Source organism: Puma concolor, chromosome C1, assembly GCF_028749965.1.
Source record: "Puma concolor isolate L17-30 chromosome C1, mPumCon1.1.hap2, whole genome shotgun sequence".
In the NCBI taxonomy this organism is placed as follows: Eukaryota; Metazoa; Chordata; class Mammalia; order Carnivora; family Felidae; genus Puma; species Puma concolor.
In genome coordinates, this window is record NC_141674.1 from 175,830,816 (window position 1) to 175,852,849 (window position 22,034).

Below are 22,034 nucleotides of genomic sequence, written 5' to 3' on the forward strand. Positions count from 1 at the left end.
GACACCAAGACTCCAGAAGGTTCAGAATATTGCCCAAATTATTACATCCAGGAACAAAGTAGCATTTTGGGGGTTTAAATGCATTGCTGTGTCTGTGTTTTTATTCTACATTGCTTCCTATCACAAAATATTCTACTAGTGATTATGTTTTGTACACTTAAAAATTACCCTTTAGAATAATATGTCATGTCTCTGCAGATGCAGAGGTGTATTGTTCATATTCCATGCATGTTCTTTGGCTTGTTGTCTATTTCTTTCTCATCTACCTTTAACTGTAAAATCCTATATTGGCAGCAAATAGGATTGTCTAATACAGTTTATGCAGTCATAAATTTATAGAGGTACATAATCAATGCTATTTGAATTATATTATCAAAACAAATGATTTCTCTATTTTTCCTAATTTCATATTCTATCTATGCTTCTCATCTACTTCAGAAAGAGTCACCATTGTCTACTATATAGCAGAAGCATCATGGAAGCACCACCTAAAGATATGAAATATAGCCTCCCATGTTTGACAGTTCTACACTCCAATATAAATAATTAAGTGAAGTAAAAATTTTTAAAAATCAATTTGATAAAATCAAACATGAAATTTCATTATTTTCTGAGAAAGAAACAAATTCTTATTAAGCAAAGAAAACCAATATTTTATAGATTTTCATGACATGTACATGATTTCCAATGTTGATTTATTTGTAGGAATAGTTCTCATAAAGTTATACCAACTGGTTGACATATTTCCCATCTGAAGCTTTGTGATAAGCTTCACAGTTACCAAGTATTTGAGTCTCACTCGGTGGCTCTCTAGATTTCTAATTTTGCTGAGTTTTCCAATCCTCTAACAGATTAAAACTTGTCCGGTAGATTAAAAACAGATAAAGAGCTAAATCAATATAGCTCAAACCACTGAGCCATAACACTATTCATATGCATAAGAAATATGGTACCAGTTTGTAAAACACCTGAAACTTTCCACTTAGGGAAGCCTAGGATAAAAATGTTGAAATATCCAAGAGCATGTTGCCATGTTACAAATTTAAGCATTCTCTTCTCCGAAGTTTTCTAACTTACTGCATGTCCTCCCTGTATAACTGAGAGTTTAATTTTTTTTCAAATCTTTTTGTAACCACCAGAGAACTATTTTCAAAGACCACATTGTGAGCTAGGCAAAACAAAAAAAGAGAGAAAGGGGGGAAATGAAAATGAGTCAAATCTATTTCATATTACAGTGTATGTTTTATGAGGGTGTGGATTGCCTAGCACTGGACCTAGGACAAAGGCCAGACTTAAAAAGGATTCGTTCAAATGGTAGGTGAAAGACTAGATAAATCAAAGTAAATGATAGACTCTTTTAAAGTGAGGCTGATTTTGCCCTACTCTTGAACTCCAGTATGACCCAAGCTTTTGGGTAGAAGAGTTACATCCATGAAAAGAGATCCTGTGGTTCTTTTTCCTGATCAAAATGGAATTTGAAGTAGTTGTTCCTAGGGAATGTGTGATTCTCTCTCTGTCTTTTTAAGGAAAAGATACATTGCAAATATAAAATGGTAAAAGGAATAAAAACAATCACGCATACCTCTCCATTAAAGAAGCAGAAAATTGTAGAAACCAAAAGACCCTGAAAAAGAAAAATAGAATTTTCTGACTCCAGATGGAAAAGATACATTATTTGTCACCAACTTGCTATGTACACAGTTAAGACTAAAACCAAAGCCACATGCAATTTAATACCAAATTTCACAAGCTGCCTTCCTGATTCAAGAGCACCATACCTGATAATGCATAAGGATGTGCATGATGTAATCATATATCTCCTCTGCAATCCTTCCTTCAGGTCTCCACGGAAGCAGCACAAATTCAATGCCAAGTAATGGCACCAGGATAAGTGTAGCTCTGACAGCTTTCATGTAGAGATTGGATTCCGCTTGGTGAGTAACTTTTAACTTGGTGATGAGAACACGTACAATGTTTAATAGAAAAAAAAGATTCACCTAAAAAAATAAAATGACATCATGAAAATTATTTCATATTTAATATTAAGAAGCATTTTTGAAGGATCCTTGAATTTATAAATCTTAGATTCTTTTATTTATTTTTTTAATGTTTATTTTTGAGAGAGAGACAGAGACAGAGTGCAAGCAAGGGAGAGGCAAAGAGAGAGGGAGACACAAAATCTGCAGACGCTAGGCTCTAAGCTGTCAGCACAGAACCTGACGTTGGGCTTGAACTCATAAACCGTGAGATCATGACCTGAGACCAAGTCAGATGCTTAACTGACTGAGCCACCCAGGAGCCCCAATCTTAGATTATTTTCAACGTACAAGAATATGTTCTACCATAGAGAATATATGTCCAATATATTAACTTGTATTTCTACAATTGTGATTTATTAACTTAACAAGTACATCAACTTTAATGGACCTAGGCTTTAGAAAAATAAAATTACGGCAGAATTAGTGTAGGACACCTTCAGTTAAGAAATATATGAGTGTTTTTATCAATTCATTTTCTTATGTAATTTTTTAAAATTTCACTGTGGTCCAAAAACTAAATCTTTTCAACATTTTCAGCTCAAAGGGAAGAATTGTTTATGACAAATGCTAATTTTTTAAAGTATCTCCTCTGTATCACTACCCATACTGGAACTTTCCAAATACATATTCTACCACAAAATAACCATTTTCATCTTTTTGGTTCCTTCTTCCTGTGTTTCTTTTTGTAGCAATAATCCTCATAACTCCCCAGTATAGTATTGTAAGCTTCTTTATCATTCTGAGGAGGCTGGTCACACACTAAATCAGCTGATGTTCAACCCAGATAATCCTAGAGATAAAATAATTTTGGCATCCCACAGGGACTTTTGTTAATTTCTTTCTGTAATTACATATTTGCTGTGTGTTAACAACTTTCCCCAAGACAAAATATTCTTTTTGAAAGGGAGACATAAAACATCAAAATATAGCATGGATAACTAAGTTACTCAGGCAATGGACAGAGTTCTACTTTAATATATCTCTCTCTTTTGCTCTCTCTCTCTCTCTCTCTCTCAGGTTGAATACCACTTTCTTATCTTCATTTAAGTCAAAATCTTTTACACTTGACTATTTTTCTCTGTGCCCATATTTATGCCTCCCATAGGATTAATGGCATTAACTCCAGAAGAGCCCCTCAGGACTCTTATGCTATTATGCTATGTTCTCTTTCCTTTTTCTTCACCCTGACTTCTAGGATCTGTGCTTTAATAATCTAAAACTTTTAAGCTACATACATACATACTTTATGTCTGCATACTTTAATAAATTGGAATAGTAATTATAGCATCTCATTTAATACAGAAAACAGTGAACAAATGCTTTTGCTGATTTAAGGCATGTGTTATGAAAATAACTGGGCATAAAAATATCCTACTACTATTCTTAGAGAATCTAATGGAACATATGCTCCAAAGATATACAGCTCACTACAACCCTGATGGAAACACGTCTATGAAAAGTAACATGAGTTATAGACACAGGAATATCTCTGCTAAAGACAAAAGCAGAATAAGCCATTTCAACAGGTGTAAGAAGGAAACATGACAAATCAACACATCAGCTGTTATTCCACCCTTCTTATTATATTCCCTTCCTAAATACTCATTGCTGTTTAAAAGTGTTGATTAAATGGAAATCACTACCAGTCCGTAGAAGAAAATATAATAATGCCCTTTATCTGCTTATAAATTTAGAATAGAAAATATTTTATAATCCTTACAGAGAAAATCATAAATTATAAAATCAGTAGAAATGCTGCAATTTAGGTGTCCATTAAATGAAAATTTCTAACTGCAAACTGCTTCTCCAAAATGGCAAATCTAATTTAAAATGTGAAATGGGACACTAGAAAGTCTCCCTACTTTATTTTCTGCAAATACTGCCATTTATTTTGAATAAGAATAGAACAAGAATTTTACATTTCAGACGAACCAGGTCTAAATCTCATGTATCTTAGCGCAAAACTAGTTAAGGTAAAGAAAAGAAACTTGTTTTTACTCCAATATGCATAAAGATCACATAGCTGGTAGGCACAACAGGACATTTTCATATCACGGTACCACCCTGGGAAACAGGGTGCATCAGCACTGTAGCTGTTGGAGGATTCCTACAAGCCATTCCGATAGTAGAACAGCCAGCAATCACTTAACTATGTACTGAACGGACTTAAATATCTCTCACTAAACACAAATTAAATGTATCCCCTCTCAGCTTCCCTTTGGCAGGATCTCAAAAGTGCTGTAGCCACTTGAATTCCACCCAGCTCAAGGGGAAATGTGACAGGGGAAGTCTGAGTGGAAAGAAACCGATTGAGGTTGAAATATTTTATTTATAAAAAATGTACTTAAGCATGTGACCATATAAACAATTGCTAAGTCCCCTCCCAAGACCTTGGAATTGGCCAGAACCAGTGAGGAGCCCTCAAAATTAAACAGACAGAACAATTTATCCTGGTAGAAAAATAGGCTCCTGCTGTTTTGTTAAGCCAAGAAAATGGAAAAAGTTTTATGCAAATAATGTGGATTTTCACTTCCTTTCCTACAGAGTAGATGGGTTATATTTCTATGTGATATTCTACCCTAGCTGTACCATCTACTCTTCCCTCCCAAAACGGATGTGGAGAGGCTTTTCTAAGGATTTTGTTAGTGACGATTACATTTTTCATTTGCTAAGGTTCCTTTACTTATTTCCTGAACCTCTCTGATTTAAGCATTTGAATTAATACCCTTTTGCAGAATAGTCAGATCTCTTGTAATAAATCTTGCCTTATGTTCTGTAACCTCCTGGGTGGCCCCAAAACGTGTCTTATTTCTTCTAACTCTCCTCAGAACAGAGTGAGAGTATTATGTAGAAGTTACAAGAAACTTTTTAAAGCATTTCTTTGGACAGTTTTTTGTTTTGTTTTGTTTTTTTGTTTGTACTTTTTTTTTTTTTTTTTTTTTGTATTGTAGGCACTGGGTTAGCAGGATGCATCTCATATAATTCTTACAATAACCTGAGGTATCCATTCTTATTATTCCCTAATCATGGAAGAGACAACAAATGCACTGAGAGGTTAAATACAAAACAAAACAAAACAAAGCAGAACTTGCCCTGAGATACCCAGCCAGATGTGGTAGAACTAGGTTCCGGTGCAGGCTCTTTCAAAGAATACTAGGATATCTCAAGGTACAACTTGAACACAGTGTGTCGTGCATGTCCCCAGTAGGTGCAGGGCAGAAGGGAAGGAAATGTTTCTGCCTATGAAATTCTCACTAGAGTCTACATTACAGTATATTAAAACTTCCATAAATGATATAATAAATTCCATGTGTTAATTTTTGAACTGGCTGTCTTATGTGGCCAGGCACAAGTCAGAGGTTTGACATTTGTTATGTGCTTTATACATGCCAGGCTAAGTACTGTATATGTATTACCTCATTTAACTCTTTGTTAAAAGGATTTAAAAATCAGTACTATAATATTCTTTATTTTACCAGGGAAGGACTGGAGACACAATGTAATTAGTTTAATTGCCTGGGGTCATACAGCCAGTCAGAGGTGGAAAAGGAGTTCAAGCCCAGGCCTTCAGCCTCCAGAAGTTTCCCTCTTAATTGTGACTTGTTTTCGACAATGGCTTGAACAGTGTTCAAACATAATAATATACTAACCTACAGCTAGCAAATGTAGTAAAATAATAGAAGAATATTTGTCCAAAACAAAGCATTTGAAAACAAGGTTTAGGAAGCTCTGAATTTTGGCTGAGAAACATACCACCTTTATCTTTTTATATATAATTGAGTATCAGTTGTAATTACCATCTCAGAGAGTGTAATTACATTCTGGTCTCTAATGCTATACGAAAAAAAAGTGTGTTAATCTGGATTAATTTATTTCCCTATTGAAACAATGTAATAAAAGCATTGATTGTGACTTCCGTTTCATTGTAACCACACTTAAAAATGTCCAATTGGTGTATTCATATTAAGTAATGATCATTATAATAATAAAACAATAGTTTAACCAATACTCTCTTTTTCCAAATTAAAGTCTTTTCTCTATGGGACTATTACTCTTACTACCAACATAGGTGCGTGGGTTTTTCCCATTTGCCATTCCTACTCACATCATCTATACCCTCTGCCCTTCTCTTCTGCTCTGTGCCCCAGGAAACTCAGAGGCACCTCTAAAGATTGCATCATCGTTCAAGCTTTCTTGCTCTCTGATATTTGCTGCACTTAGCCAAAGGGAAGAACCAAGAAATCAGGGCATAGGAAAAGAGAAGTTTCGGTATTTCTTCCTCCTTCTTCTTCCCTACCAGGCTGTGGTTTTGGCAGTGGCTGTGTTCTTCCACTCAAATCAAGACCTCCTGTTGGGCCACTCCTCCCAGCACTGGTCTAAATCCAGTAACACTGTTCTGACCCCTCTTGGGGTCTAGCCCCATTAACAGCTTCCCACTGCTAGTCCTGGGTGCCTGGCCATCCCTTAGGAATTAGCTCCTGTTCTGTCCCTGCCTTCACTTCAAATACAACACCTTTATTACACTGTCTTCAATTAAACACTGTGAACATGTCATTATTTCCCCCAGGATCTTGAAAGATATCATAGGCCAAATGATTCAGGAAATAAAGTTGAAATATGAACATCATGAAAAAAGGAAAATTTTAATTACATACCAGTAAAGCAGCACAAATTGGACCATGGATAATATAGAGGAGATGGGTATCAGAACTGATCCAGCAGCTTGGGGAAAAAAACAGGAAAATTATGTTGAAGACTTTCATTTTACTTAGTTCCAATAGAAATCAGAAAGAGAGATTATCTTACTTGTCATTGTAATATAAGCTTCTTGCAACAGCATGTATACAAGCAGGGATCAGTGGAAATCCTGTAAATATCAAATGAAAAGAAAATAAACAAGCAACTTTCTCTGTAGATGGAATTTCTAAAATGTGTCATAAAATATGAAACTCCGAGGTACTCTCGGAACAAACATAACTGGTCACTATATGTTTATTGAATAAATATTATGAAGTGTTTGTTATTTATATATTCAGGGGTGTGTGTGTGTGTGTGTGTGTGTGTGTGTGTGTGTGGTTTCTTCTAATAGAAGTCATTTTGAATCCGTGGACTTCAGAGCCTAAGTCCATAATTTTACTGCCTAAGCCCCAAGACTTAGAAGAATTCAATAGATTTTCTTTTTCTAAGTTACTTCTTTACTTATTTGGAGAGAGAGAGTGCAAGTGGGGGAAAGGTAGACAGAGAGAATCCCAAGCAGGTTCCTTGAACAGTCAGCTCAGAGCCTGACATGGGACTCTAACCCAAAAACCATGAGATCATGACAGGATCCGAAAACAAGAATCAGATGCTCAACTGACTAAGCCACCGAGGAGCCCCAAGAATTCATATATATTTTCTATGATATGGAATTGGCCAATACTTAGTAGATAGTCAGATGTGGGAAGAAGTTGAGACTGATCAGGTGAAGAAAAAGAGAAAGATTATATATATATATATCAGATATTTGTATATTTTTACCATTCTAAATCAGATTTTTCCAAAATAAAATGAAAAAATGTTTTATAAAGGTAACCTTACTAAATATACTGAATATACTAAAGAGTGTGTGTGTGTGTGTGTGTGTGTGTGTGTGTGTGTGTACATACCTCCATCTATCAGTGTCTATTTGTTGTCTGGCCGGATAGATAGGCAGATTGATATATGATAGGGAAGTATAATTTCAGTTATGTTTCTGGAAACTAGCCCAATTGAATTCATTTTAAACATTATATATTTTTCATTATTCTACTTATTTTTAAAAATATGCTAGGGGGCACCTGGGTGGCTCAGTCAGTTAAGTGTCTATCTCTTGTTTTTGGTTCTGGACATGACCTTATGGTTTGTGAGTTCAAGACCTGTGGCAGGATCTGTACTGAAAGCACAGAGCCTGCTTGGGAGTCTCTCTCTCCATCTCTCTCTGCCTCTTCCCTGCTTGCACACTCTCTCTCTCTCTCTTTCAGGATAAATAAATAAAATAAATGTGACTTTAAAAAAATAAATAAAAATATGCTAGAAGCACAAATCAAGAAACAGGCTTTTAATTACAGAGAACAAACCGATGATTACCAGAGGGGAGGTGGGTTTAAGTAGGTGATGGGGATTAAGGAGTGCACTTTTCATGATGAACACTGGGTGATATATGGAATTGTTGACTCACGATATTGTACACCTGAAACTAATATAACACTGTGTGTTAACTAACCAGAATTAAAAAAAAAAAACCTTAAAAATAAGAAGAAAAAGATAAGAAAATATGCTAAAAGTGTATCATTATTTGCTTTGTGAATGATACCATGTCAGGAGATTGTGTGGAAAAATAGATCTTTTGTGTGCCTTTATTCAATAACTGATCCCTCTACCCTTACAATAAAATGATATTTTTTAAAAAACAACATTTTTCAGAGTGGAACTTCAAAGCTGGTTAAGCCCAATGCCCTCATTTTGCACGTAGGAATAAGGAGATTCAGAATAATACAAAGACTAGATCCCTAATTCATGATTCCAATTCTATTGTGTTAGCCACTGCTTATTCAGCCAAGATACACATTGGAATATTAAATAGAAAAAAAAAACAACAACATTGTATTATTGACCTTTTGACTACTGAAAACAATGAGTCAGTGGTACTTTTAAAAATATTTCAACTTACAGCAATAATCAAAGGTTAGTTGCCTGATGTTGTTTAAGAATGATTAATAATAAGGAAAATTGTATTTCAAAGGAACTCTGCATCTTCCAAGAGCTTTCTTAAAAGGTGAGGCAGCACATACCTATAATGGCACTTACCCCAGCCAAGCAAATAATACCACATCAAGTGCTGCTTTTCCGCAAACACAGCCACCACAATGAGTGTGTGTAGGTAAATGCCTTCACAAAGCATCCAAAAGTAGTTACAGCCCATCAGGTAAAGATGAATGAACTGAGATACTTTACAACTAATCTGTGAGAAAAAAAGAAAGAAGAAAGCAATCAGTATTTATGAATTCACATGTAAAGCAATAGTCTAGTTTAACTTAGTTATACAGAAATATGGAATTTTCTCTCCTCTACACAAAATCTTATGCGCTAATGATTAAGACTGTAAAATGCCAGTCTTCATCCTGATCTAATTGTGCCTCAAAAGTTTTTAGCCACTGACTCTAAAGATATATAATGATATACATCCCAAGAAATGTGTAAATTCCAAATTTATTACATTTAGTGGATGTGTATTTTCCAAATACGCTTTTTCGTGAAAAATGCCCAACAATTCAAAGTCTTGCATATAACTGCTATCAATGCAACTACTTAGTGAATAATAATCTAGCGAGCCATATTTTGTGTTATTCATAAATGAGGTTGAGGATTTCATGTAAGTAAAAAGAAGAAAAAAATATGATTTCCTTCCTTTTCTCCTGAGATCTCCACTTTCTCTTCTCTATTCTTAGGGATAGGAAGAGGAAGGTTCAAATACAGGGTAAATATGAAGAAGGAAGAGATATATTTTACTCTGTTAGAAAGGAGAATAAATTTAAAGCTCTCCCAGAAATATACAGCCAATCACTCTCATGAGCTCCTAATTATCTGTTCAATAAATATTTAATGGCAATTATCATTATTTTTGATATAAATATTTTTTTCACTAAAAAGAAAGCTGGAAGTGAAATACATGGAAAATAAATACTTTGTTAACATAGAATAGTAATCATAACATTTGCATATTAGGTAGCTTAAAGTATTTTTTATATATTGTTTTATTTAATCTTTAATGCTGTGTGGCACAATTTATCACTAGGCACATATCTCACGGATAGAAAACTGAGAGAAGTTAAGTGATTTGCTAATATTCATATAATATCAACCCAGGTTACACCCTGAACACAAGTCTTATAATTCTAATTTTGTTTTCATGATTATACACAATGCTTTCTACCTGAAGGACATTGATAAAACTTCGTCTCCCATTAAATACATTGGCAGAATGCATAACATTAAATTTTAAATAAAGTATCTTGATGTCAAACACAACATTATATTAACAGAGTCTTCCCAAAGGTAATAATGAGTTATTAAATTATATTCTATAGAAATAATGGACTTCAGCTTCAAATTTTTTACCTGTTATAGTTTTTAGAGATGCACATCTAATTGGGCTTCTTACTACTAACTTCCCTTAAAAATAATCTATCAGCCACCATGATAAAAAGACTTAAAACATGCTTCACAAACATATTTTTATGAAGGGCATTGCTGATATAAACAATAAATTTTCCAAAAATACATGAAGAACAACTATATTATAGCTTGCAATTTGCACATTAAATACAATATCCTCATATCTAAATGTAAGATTTATCATCTCTTGCTCTGCAGCTTCTTGACAAAACTCCTAATCTCTTTGCTCTAGAGAAATTCACTCTTAAATGATAGCCCAGTAGCCAGTTTTTTTTATATTGTTAATTATATCCCAGTGTGTTTCCTCACCCAGTGATGTTAGAGTGGAACATATACAAGATGAAGCAATCCGGATACATATGTGCAAACAATGCAGGGAATCTTAGCATTTTGGAAATTACCCCAATACAGACATAAAACACGTAGGAGAGTATTGTTTATTGACCCATTGAGTGAAAATTCCTTCCCTTCCCTGATTTCAGTAACTAGATAACTTAATCTTTAAAAAAACATTTTATATACACAATACATATCCACTCCTCCACAAATCCATATCCAAAACTGTAGTATGGATTCTACAAACATTACAAAAGCAGATGATTTTAAATACTTAAATATATGTTTGTTATTTTTGGAGATACTTTGATTTAAATATAGCTCACATGTACATATAGTTTACATAAAATGTGTGCATTTGTATAAGTAAACTTGCGTTTATGTTTTAAAATATGGCTTTTATATTATGACAGTCTCTGTGCTTATTTTTGTGTATCTTTTGATACTCATCCTAAAAATTGTGTTTCCAGAAACAGACCCTTAAATACAGAGAACAAGCTATTGTTACCAGAGATGGAAAGTAGGAGAGCCGGGAGATGGGCAAAATGGGTGAAGGGAATTGGGAGGCACAGGCTTCCATCCTATGGAATGAATAAGTCATGGGAATAAAGGTATAGCACAGAAAATATAGTCAATGGTATTGTAATACTGATGTACAGCGAAGGTGAGAGCTACACTTGTGGTGAGAAAAGCATATAGTGTTGTTGAATCACTGTTATACACCTAAAACTAATGTAACATTGTGTGGAAACTGTACTCCAATAAAAATTTTTTTAAAGAAAAATATTGTACTTCCAAAGGTGTTATAGAGAAACAATTTATAAATACTTGCCTAGATAATGAAGACTTAGTAGAGTCCTTTAAAAATTTAATGTAAAGAAGTTTAATGTATAAGTCATTTTCCTCTAGTTTTATCAACTATTTAAAGTCAGCCTGATCCCAAATATAGGATAGGAATTTTTCTATTACCATGTCTTGTTTTTTCTAACTACACAATTATTTGCTTTGATTAATTTTTAAAATTCAACTGAGTAGATGTTATGTGGTCATAAATTCTTATGTCCCACTAGCAGCAGGACCCTAAGCATAAAATGAGGTAGATTATATATGTATATATATAGTATAGTTTTATATATACATATACATATCATATATAAACTATACATATATATATATATATGTATAGTTTATATATGATATGTATATGTATCATATATAAATAATTTAAGCATAGAAATGTATTCTTCCTTTTGATAGTCAACTTTTATAACCTGGGAAATATTGAGATGTATTTACCTTTGTAGATTAGTTATAAATAAATAAATATATATATATATATATATATATATATATATATATATATATATTCTTCATATGCCAGACCCTATTTTGTGTGTGTATACACACACACACACACACACACACATATGTATTTATACACACTTACATATATCAGGACACCCCCCCACCCATGCACCCACCACCTTTCACATTTCTTTCCCTCTAACCTTTGAACCTAAGGATACAATCTCATTTTACTTACAGGATTTGTGGCCACTAAAGCCTGGTTGTTGGCCACTGCAGTGAGATGAATGATTGTTACAACAGAGTTACAAACAAAGGAGAAAAATAGATTTTTGTGCAAGGTAATCCTTTGGCAACTTAGGCTCCTAAAAGGCAAGGGAAATCACATATTTTATTTTTTTTAATAATAGTTCAAATGAGATACATTCACAGTTCATAGCAGCTGCTCCAAATATGGAAGAATTCTTTTTTCTCCCCAAGATTCACTCAATAAAATCTTAATTAGGGAAAACCTATAATGCTTTAAAATAGAGACAAATGAGTTGCTTCAGTATGGAGAGACACACATAGGAACAGGAAGTTTGCCTATACAGGACCTCTACATAAATTTCTTTTATTAATCTCTTACCATGGTTAATATTTTAATTTATTCTGAAAAATGTAGAAACTGAGATTCAGTGAAGTTAGATAATGGATTAAAAAATCCTACAACTAATTAATTTGAAAACTTTGGGTCTGTCAGATTCTCACACAGATAATGCTCTTTTCACTATACCACATAGGTTTTCCTGTTTATATAGCCTGTTTATGATTGTGGTTGTCCTGTTTATAGAGCCTCTGTGTGGTGGTAGTGATTATGCATACCAAGCATGAGAAAGATAACACTGTATTCAGAATAGATAAACTGGTAAAAATATAGACTTAGCAATCAATGAGATTGTTCAGCTCTACTGAATTTTTTTCTAATTGGCCCAGTCATATGTGAGATATGAAAATATTACCACCTTTTACTGGAGGTCTTCCTATGTAAAACAAAATTAAATAAATTTTAGGAAAAGTCATTATTAACGATAGGAAATACTATTCCTCAGATTGAATCCACATCTACCTTACCGGATTGTGCACATATGACTGAATTACTTATGCTCAAAGACCAACTCAAGTTCTTTTTTCTTCAAGAAGCATTTATTTGAGGGTTTATTATGGGTTACGTTTTAAACTACTAGAAAGGAATCCTTTTGAAACTGAATAACTATATCAAAACTAAACACAAATGTAGGAAGATATGAGGAAGGATTTCATTACAGAAATTAATATGGTCAATTTAGATAATCTATCCTATAGAATACAAACTAATGACTTCTACTTTGGAAACTTTAAGAAGATTTAAACTTAATTTTATCACTATATCACCTTATCCTAAGTAAACTATGTGCCCAGGATACTATAGTTAGGGTGGGATGCCAAGGTTTTCTATATTTAAAAATGCAAAGTTTAAGCTATATTGTCTCTGAAATTTCTTCCAGCTATAGATCTGTGACTTTATATATAGCTTTAGTATTTTAAAGGGTCTAGAAGTGAATTCAGTCCAAATCCGTATTCACTTACATGCCTTCCACAGAAGTGGGTGCTATGAGGGAGGCAATGAAAAGTCTTCATGAATGAGATGGCTCTTAAGTCAATCATTGAGCATAAGACAGTTATATGCGACAAGTATGTGAAATCCAGCTGGAACCCTTCAGAATAGAAACAGCTGAGACCTGCTAGTGTTTTCATATTCGAGAGTCCTTGATTTGACTTTGCAGTGCGTGAGGTAGGGAGGTGTAGACAGGGACCAAAAAACAGAGCATAGATGATATTCTATAGAAAGAAGAATCTCCAAAAGTTTTTTTTTAACAGAGAAGTGGCATGACTGCTGTTACTATTTAAGTAAAGTCAACATTAATACAAAGATGGCTCTCTTTTGATAAAATACCACAGCAGTGACAAGTGTTTTATGTTCGCTGAGAGTGAAGAAAATTAATGAGTGTGAGAAAAGACCTAGTAAAGAATATTCTTTTCAGGATCATTTATATTATGTATAGTTTATTTATGTATTTATTTTTATTTTTATTTTGTAATTGATCACTCGTCTATGATGAGCATTATGAACATGTAAAATATGTCCACATGGTCTTATTTTAAAATGCCTTCCTTGAGTTTATTCTGTGTCTGTGCAGTGCCAATTATTTTTAGAGAAAAACTGCTCACCCATGCAAATATACACTTTTTTTTCATAACAGAATTTGAATAACTCAGCTACCATCATGGGAAAAATAAAATAAAATGTTTTCCTTAGCTGGGCTATTTTGCCCCTTTCTGCTGAACGCACTTATATTTGGGTCCGTTGGTTAAGACATATATATATATAAACACAAAATTTCATAGTTTTCAAATTATGGCCAAAATACTAGGAAGGTTTGCTTAGACAGAAAATAAGAAATGTTTGTAAAGAGTAAGTTGGAATGAAGGAAAACAAACACTAAAGAAGGCTTTTAAAAATGACAATTCGTAATAGAAGAGCCAAAAGATAAGCTAAGGGACATAAATGCACAGCATTTATATTATGACTACTGGGATTCATAATATTCACATGTGCAAAGATTAAAAATAAATAAAATGGAATGCTAACTAATTAGCTGAAAGTAATTTAAACTTTCTTTGTGTACACTTAAGCTTCCTTTTTTCCTCTATGATAGTATCTCTGTTCCTTTCAGAATTCCCTCCTTTCTGATGACTCTGCTCCTACCTCAATCTCATTTGAAAGTTAAGGACGTAAAAACGAGCTGCCTGCATCTACTCTCTTCTAAAGATATAGCTATTTTGACTCTAGTAGCAAAAACAAACAAAAAGAACAGCTTCTTAGTCTCTTACTCTGTGATAAAGAGAGATACTGCATTTCTTTCTTTAGAACACAAATAAAACCATATGATGGGTAAAAGTTTGAAATAATAGAATGAACTCCTATTATAAATAAAATATTTAATATAAAAACCAAATACTTAAGAGGATTCATGAAATCATTTCAGTACAGAGACATAAAGCTTATTTTGAGTGTTTTACAAAATCGTCTAAATAACATGGGCAACATAGATAATCCACCCTATAGAATTCAAGCCAAATACTTTGTTTTATGAACCCTGATATCCAGTTTAGCTGTCCATATTGTTGTCTTAAACTGAACCACTACAAAATAAATTCACTTTGTGTTGTGTAAATATGTCCAACTATCTGTAACATTAGCCTATAGCTATTGCTTTAGTGTCTTCCATTTCTTCCTCCAGGTTCTGTGCAACTTAAATGCAGACAGATGCTGTCCCACACATGCTTTCTATCAAGGCCTAGTGGTAAAAATGCTCAAATGTTTCTAGTGATGCATATTGTTTTTCTCTAAACATATTCATTAACACATGTAAGTACATCAGTACAAATAAAATCAATTGGTAAATGAAAACCAAAATACATCCTTGATAAACACATTAGTTTCTTTAAATGAAACTCTAAAAATATTCAGGTATTTTTTTTCAAATGCAACCAATTTCACCACCTGTAAATTTTAAAATGTGCTTCTTTTACTCAAAATATTAAAACAATTGTTTCATACACTTGGAGAATGTTTCACAAAACACTCTGCTTTGTTTTAATGTTATAGTATCCCTTTCTATCCTAGCATAGCCACAGAATAGAAAATGTGGTTTGTGGGTTTGGATTGTTTCCATTTCATATTCTTACATATGATTATTTTAGAGTATATTTTTTAATGTTTATTTATTTATTTTGAGAGAGACGGAGAGAGAGAGAGAGAGAGAGAGAGAGAGCGAGCTCAAGCAGGGGAGAGGCAGAGAGATGGGGGGAGAGAGAGAATCCCAAGCAGGCTCTACGGTGCAGCGATGAGACTGACAAGAGGCTTGATCTCACTAACCATGATTTCATGACCTAAGCCAAAATTGAGTTGGATGCTTAATTGACTGAGCCAGCCAGGCGCCCCAGAATCTATTTCAACGTGCAATTTGACAATCAGAGTGTTAGAGGCAGTTGATGTAAGTGTGTCAACAAATCATCATACCTCATGTGTAATCTAACTATGCCTCTCAGTTCTCTTTTGGAACAATTAGAAGCAGGTCGTATCAAGTCAGTACACATATTTCAGAGTGGGTTTTGAAACCTGGCCTGAGAATGAATCTGGACTGTATTATCTACTGATATTATGATTTAGGGCAAGTTATTTAAAAACTCTAATCCCTGGTTTCTGCATCTGTAATATAGGGATAACAATACTTCATAAGATTGAATGAAAAGTGGAGTGAGATAAATCATGTCTAGTGTTTTTAGCATAATATCTCACCCATGATAAGTTAGCTATTTTTTTAACACAGCTGTCATATGGCTGATTTTATTCAAGTTCTCCAATGTTGGTTTTCTCTCACAAACAATAAAATAGCATCAAGTTTTAGTAATCTAAAACTGCCCATGTTTTAAGTAATACAATGAAACAAAAATTGCCATCTTTTTGTTACAAAGCAAAAGGATTTAGCATTGGAAAGATAATTTACATGTGATGAAGAGCAGGAGACCAAGCAACCTGAATTATCTCCCTAGGCATTTCATCCTTCCCAGAGTTGCCTCCAAATGACTGCTTTCATTATCATACAGGCCCCAAGTAGTATGCTGTCCCATATTCAAAGTTCTGCCACACTATGAACAAAATATGTTGCCTTTGTTTCCCATTTGGTTTTGACCTAAGATAGAAATTTCCAAACTACTTTCACTCAATACTAATCCTGAGCAAAACTAGTAAGGGAAAGAGGAAATATAAACAATATAAGAATAGCCCAGTCTAAAAAGTACTGCTTTCTTATGCTAGTGTATCTAATTTAATTTCTTAATGCTCAGCTCTTTTCCCAAGAAAACATTAACCATGTATCTGAGAGGAAAGCCCAGGCTAATCTGAACATAGCTAAGAAACAGGCAGAAATCAATACATGTATTACAAGGGAAAGTCGGGGCACCTGGGTGACTCTGTTAGTTAAACGTCCAACTTCAGCTCAGGTCATGATCTCATGGTTTGTGAGTTCGAGCCCCGCATCGAGCTTTGCGCACTAACAGTGTGGAGTCTGCTTGGGATTCACTCTCTCTTTCTCTCTCTCTGCCCTCCCCCCACTCTGTCTCTCTCTCAAAATAAATAAATAAACTTTTTTTTTAAAAAAAAAGGAAAATCAGTGTGGTTATTTTTTGACTACTGAAGGGAACCTTGAGTTGATGTATTCACCTGGATAGGTATGACACAAAATACACATAACCTCTATCAATAGATCTCTTTGGAGGCTGCTTCTAATCCATTTAATCAGATTAGGAAGCGTACAAGAGTGTTTCAACCAAAGTGCTCAACGAAAGTTCTTCTGGAGGGAAATGGTTGCTCTTCTCTATCATGCTCCCTTCTCCTTTGCCCCTGCCTTTCAAGGTTGCTCAGTTAAGATAACATATGAATATGGGCTGCCTAAGGAACAGATGTGCACATTTTGTGTGGCCAGAAGGCTTTCTCATGTGTGAGCTGCCCCATGCAAGAGTTCCTCCTGCTCTTCTAACGGGCAGGAAACCAAGAGAAGAAACAGGCTTTCTGAATGACTGTGATTCTTACACTCCCCCAAAAGACCCTTTTAGAGATAAAATTCGCAATAATGGCAGCCACCATTTATTGAGCTTTTAGAATAGACACAGAGGTAAGTACTTCACACTCATTATATGATGTAATAACCCCCTGAAATATCATTATCCTTTAATAAAATTGAAGTAAGTTGCTCCAGGTCACAATCCTATTAAGTGATCTGTTGAATTTGAATTTTGAATTTTGAGAAAATAATAAAGCTTCTGTCTCTTTCAGTATTCATTTAATCACTTATAACTATTTATTGATGCATAAGTAATATATTGTGTAATATTTCTAGGTATTGAAGAAACAGTTGTGAATAATACGGATGTCACTCAGGTGGAAGGCTAAATTCACACATAAATTACATCACGTAATTCCTGGTAGTGTTATATCCTTTTTAGAAATTAAAATAGGATTAAGAAATAGATAAATACTGTGGCCAGAGTGAGGGGAGACACAAGATAGAAATGAAACAAGAGGGGCGCCTGGGTGGCGCAGTCGGTTAAGCGTCCAACTTCAGCCAGGTCACGATCTCGCGGTCCATGAGTTCGAGCCCCGCGTCAGGCCCTGGGCTGATGGCTCGGAGCCTGGAGCCTGTTTCCGATTCTGTGTCTCCCTCTCTCTCTGCCCCTCCCCCGTTCATGCTCTGTCTCTCTCTGTCCCAAAAAAAAATAAATAAAAAACGTTGAAAAAAAAAAATTAAAAAAAAAAAAAAAAAGAAATGAAACAAGAGAAGAATATGGAAGAAAAGCATTCCAAGGAGATTAAGAAGTTACTCTGAGTCAAAGTTCAAAAAAAAAAAAAAAAAAAATGAGCTTAGAGTTTTTAAGGGGCACAAAGGACAGGGTGAAAAAAAGCATAAGGCAAGACTCCACATTGTTTTTTTTCTATTCTAAGATGAAGAAAATTAAAGAGTATAATTTACTAAATGATTTTTGATTCTGAAGCTCATACTCTTTTGTGTTACATTTCAGTGTTCTATTAGCAAATGTTAGCAGCATACTGTTCAGTCATTTTTGGGTTTTGTTTTCCCTAACTACTAAAAAGATGCTATACTTTAAAGGGTTTACTTTGGCTTTCTTCTAATATATAGTCATATCCATGGGTACAGTCTAGGAAAATAAACCATGCCTGCAAGAGTGGAAAACCAAATTGCAAAAAATATTATCGGTTTGGGGTTCTCTATCTCAAATCATTATTTATGTTCTCTATCTCAAATTATTAACTTTTAACTCGTTCAAATGACTGTATCAAGCAGTGAATCATTCGTTTTCTTAAAATGATTTGTCATTCTATTTCCATGAAAATTTGTGATGCCTAAATAGTGCTTGTTTCAACTTACACAAGCAAAATCAATTAAATATACCTATAAAGAAGTTACATATTTATAAGAAATAATAACAGAAATATGTGATCTTTAACATTGTTATAACTCAAGTAATAAGTTTGCTGTTTACAATAAGTCCAAATTATTTAATTCAGTTAATTTACTTTAATTTCTATACCTGGGACTCTTCTCCATAAACCAGTAATAGCAATTATGTCATAGTGGAACTGATTTTTGTTAGAGTAAATTTATTAATTCTTGTACTACTGTCTCCTTACTCAGCTCTGATACTCTAATGTGGAAATGCAATGCTTTTATTATTTAATTACAATGGGCATACTTAAAAAACTTTCCAACCAAGACTCACATTACTGAGTAGGAATGTTTTCACTTCTCACTGTGTTTAGTTTGAGGGAGATGGATTTCAGCACATTGATTGAAATTCACTAATTTGGAAATAGACTGCATATGACCTAATGAAATGTTACTTGAAATACTGCGGTTAATTAACCATTATTCAATGTTAAGCTGAAGGACACCTGGGAAACATGCAGCAGAATAAAATATGTCTCAGAACCATAGTGCCTAACAAACTTACATTGAATGAAATGTACCAAAAAGTTGAGAGAGCAAGGATGATTCTGGATAGGCACTGAGAAGTATGTTACTCAGGGACCACTTGATGACTGTTTCCGAACTCAGTCATTGTCAAACTCTGACGGGGCAGGTTTGCCAGATTTTAAACAACTTATGTAAGTGAAAAGTTCTAATTTGCCAAGACAAATACATCAGGCTATGGTTTGTAGAGTAAGACTCTTTCTTCTCTATGTTCCTATGTAGAATTTCTTTAAATAGTTAGCTTTGTTTAAAACTGACTTGAAGATGGAATCATGAAAAGTTTTCAGGAGAAAGTTTATAACTTAAAGAAGAAAATGATACTTTATCTAGTTTCAAGAGATATATGAAGAAACTGGAAGTGAGATAAGTGTTCACAATATTGATTGAATATATTCAGATATGATCTAAGGAAAAAAAGGTGAGATCTGGATCACTTATCCCAAAGAGCATAAATATAAGCATTAAAGGATTATTTTATTAAGAAAGCTTTAGCCTATCGACTGGATAGATTTTTTGCTGCATTTTATTTAGGACCTTATCTCAACTACCTAGAAATGACATCATTGTCTATAGGGTTGCAAATGTGCAACTTGGCTTTGGAATTACTTGGAATCAATGTCTGAAATGTCAGCAAAATTAAGATGTCGAAAAAAAAAAAAAGGAACCACTTTTCCCCCCCTACAAGTCAGTGTTATATATGCTCTTTTATGTGCAAGAAGACAGAGCCCTTTATCTGGGTAAGAGCAAGATTTGCTATGCTCTCAAATTTTAAACATTAATTAAAATATAATTTATAACTAATTCTGGTAAAGTTTATTTATTTATTTTATCTAAAGGGTTGTGCTTTGTTTTTCCAAGGATCATTATGAGTAAGAGTCATTGCCTCTCAGGGCTTGGCAAATCCCAAAGCTCTGTCTCTCTCTTCCCCTCCCTTTCGGTTCCCTTTCTTTTTATCTCTCACTCTCTTTCCTTTAATTGGCTCTAATATAAAACTGAAGTATATCTGGTAAATAGTGTTTCGTGTTCTCTGTTTCTAATTTAAAGCATGCCTGAGTGGTAGACTTTTTCTTTTCTTTCTGTAAATAAAAAATAACAAACAGAACCCTAAGTTGACTTTTTATTTGGTTCTTGGTTTTTATTAGGATGGGCCAGTACCTCTGAATTAACAAACAGAAAAAAAAAAAATGTCACCTCTACCAAAGACTAAGCAGAAATGACTGTAGCAGGAGGAACTGAGTTAAGAAGCAGAAAACAGATATTGATAGCTTTTTCATGACAATGGTGTATGTGAAACATCAACTCCTATAGGATATTTCCAGGTTGGTGGTAAGAAAGCTAAATTTCCAGTGCTCTTGACTATTTGAACATGCTTAATTAACCATTCAATTCAGTATTTTCTGAGGTGGTTTTGACCTTTCTTCAACCTACTTACAAAGTATCCTATATTGTTATACACAGATTCTTCTACTGATTAGAATTTTAAGGAATTTTAAGTTCTTTGTCGATGGAGACAAAGAAGGCCAGACAAACTCAAGGGACTTGTGAAGGTCACAGATAAGTCATGGGAAAGTCAGTCTTAGAAATAAGCTTCCAAGTCAGTTCATGCCTTTCATTTCTCAAAAATGTATTAAGTGCCTACTATGAGCAAGGTCTTGTGCTAACCCCCGGGATGGGTTTTAAAAAACGCAGAGATGATTTGTGCTCTCACAGAACTAACTTCATGATATTCTTTCCACTACTTGTTGCTCAGTGGATAGTTGTTTTTGACGGATAGTGGCTTTTACTGTTTTGAGGAATATATAGTAGAAGTGTCTTAAAATAAAAGTCTAGACATTCTTTAATATGGTTTCAAGTACTGAGTAAGCTAGATGGTATCTAGTGGGCATAGTTTACTTATTTTTGAGTAACTTAAGTTTTTCTAATATGATTTTACTAATATTTTACTTATAAAATTTTTCACTCATTGTTTACTTATTTTTCTACATGAACATAACAATTTCTTTATAAATGTCATACATACAAAACTAAAAATTGTGTCCTTCGATTTTGTTTTTAAAGTGCCCATATTGTTATAATAGGCCTATCAGGGCTAAAAATTTATATAAAAATCTTTTAATGGACTAATAAGAAAGAGTGATAACTATGCCAATAATAGTGTTTCCAAATTAGACACTCCACTTAGCACTGAACATATACTATGTCAGTCCTTATACCAAACCTGTGATATAGATACCTATAGAGTTTGCATTTTAAAGATATGAAATTGAGGATTACAGAAATGAAAGAACTTGCTACATTGCAGGTGAGTGACAAAGGTGGGTTCTGAGACTAAAGGTGCCTGTTTAGAGAACATACTCTTATGCACTGTCGTGTAAGGAAGGATGTCGAGATATATAAAAAAGTATGTAGAATGCTACACCTGGGTCTTACTTGAAGGGGGGTTTTCACATTTTATCTAAAGCCTAAGAATGTATAATTAAAAAAGAAAAATTAATTGGTACTTTTACTTCATTTTGTTTAAACTCTC

The 22,034-nt window shown here is 33.9% G+C and overlaps 1 protein-coding gene and 1 long non-coding RNA gene across 3 annotated transcripts in view; one reads left to right on the plus strand and one right to left on the minus strand.

Annotated features, from left to right (window-relative positions):
- The window catches only part of LOC147578586 (uncharacterized), a 291,483-nt gene that overhangs the window by 145,610 nt on the left and 123,839 nt on the right, over positions 1-22,034 (plus strand). The window lies entirely within an intron of this gene.
- The window catches only part of CALCRL (calcitonin receptor like receptor), a 101,883-nt gene that overhangs the window by 6,199 nt on the left and 73,650 nt on the right, over positions 1-22,034 (minus strand). For both annotated transcript variants that reach the window (XM_025935040.2, XM_086719111.1), the window contains 6 exons: positions 12,112-12,238; positions 8,865-9,018; positions 6,846-6,906; positions 6,695-6,761; positions 1,779-1,997; positions 1,583-1,624 (listed from right to left, as the gene is read on the minus strand). In XM_025935040.2, the coding sequence (XP_025790825.1) occupies positions 1,583-1,624; positions 1,779-1,997; positions 6,695-6,761; positions 6,846-6,906; positions 8,865-9,018; positions 12,112-12,238 (670 nt within the window). The remainder of the gene's footprint in view (positions 1-1,582; positions 1,625-1,778; positions 1,998-6,694; positions 6,762-6,845; positions 6,907-8,864; positions 9,019-12,111; positions 12,239-22,034) is intronic.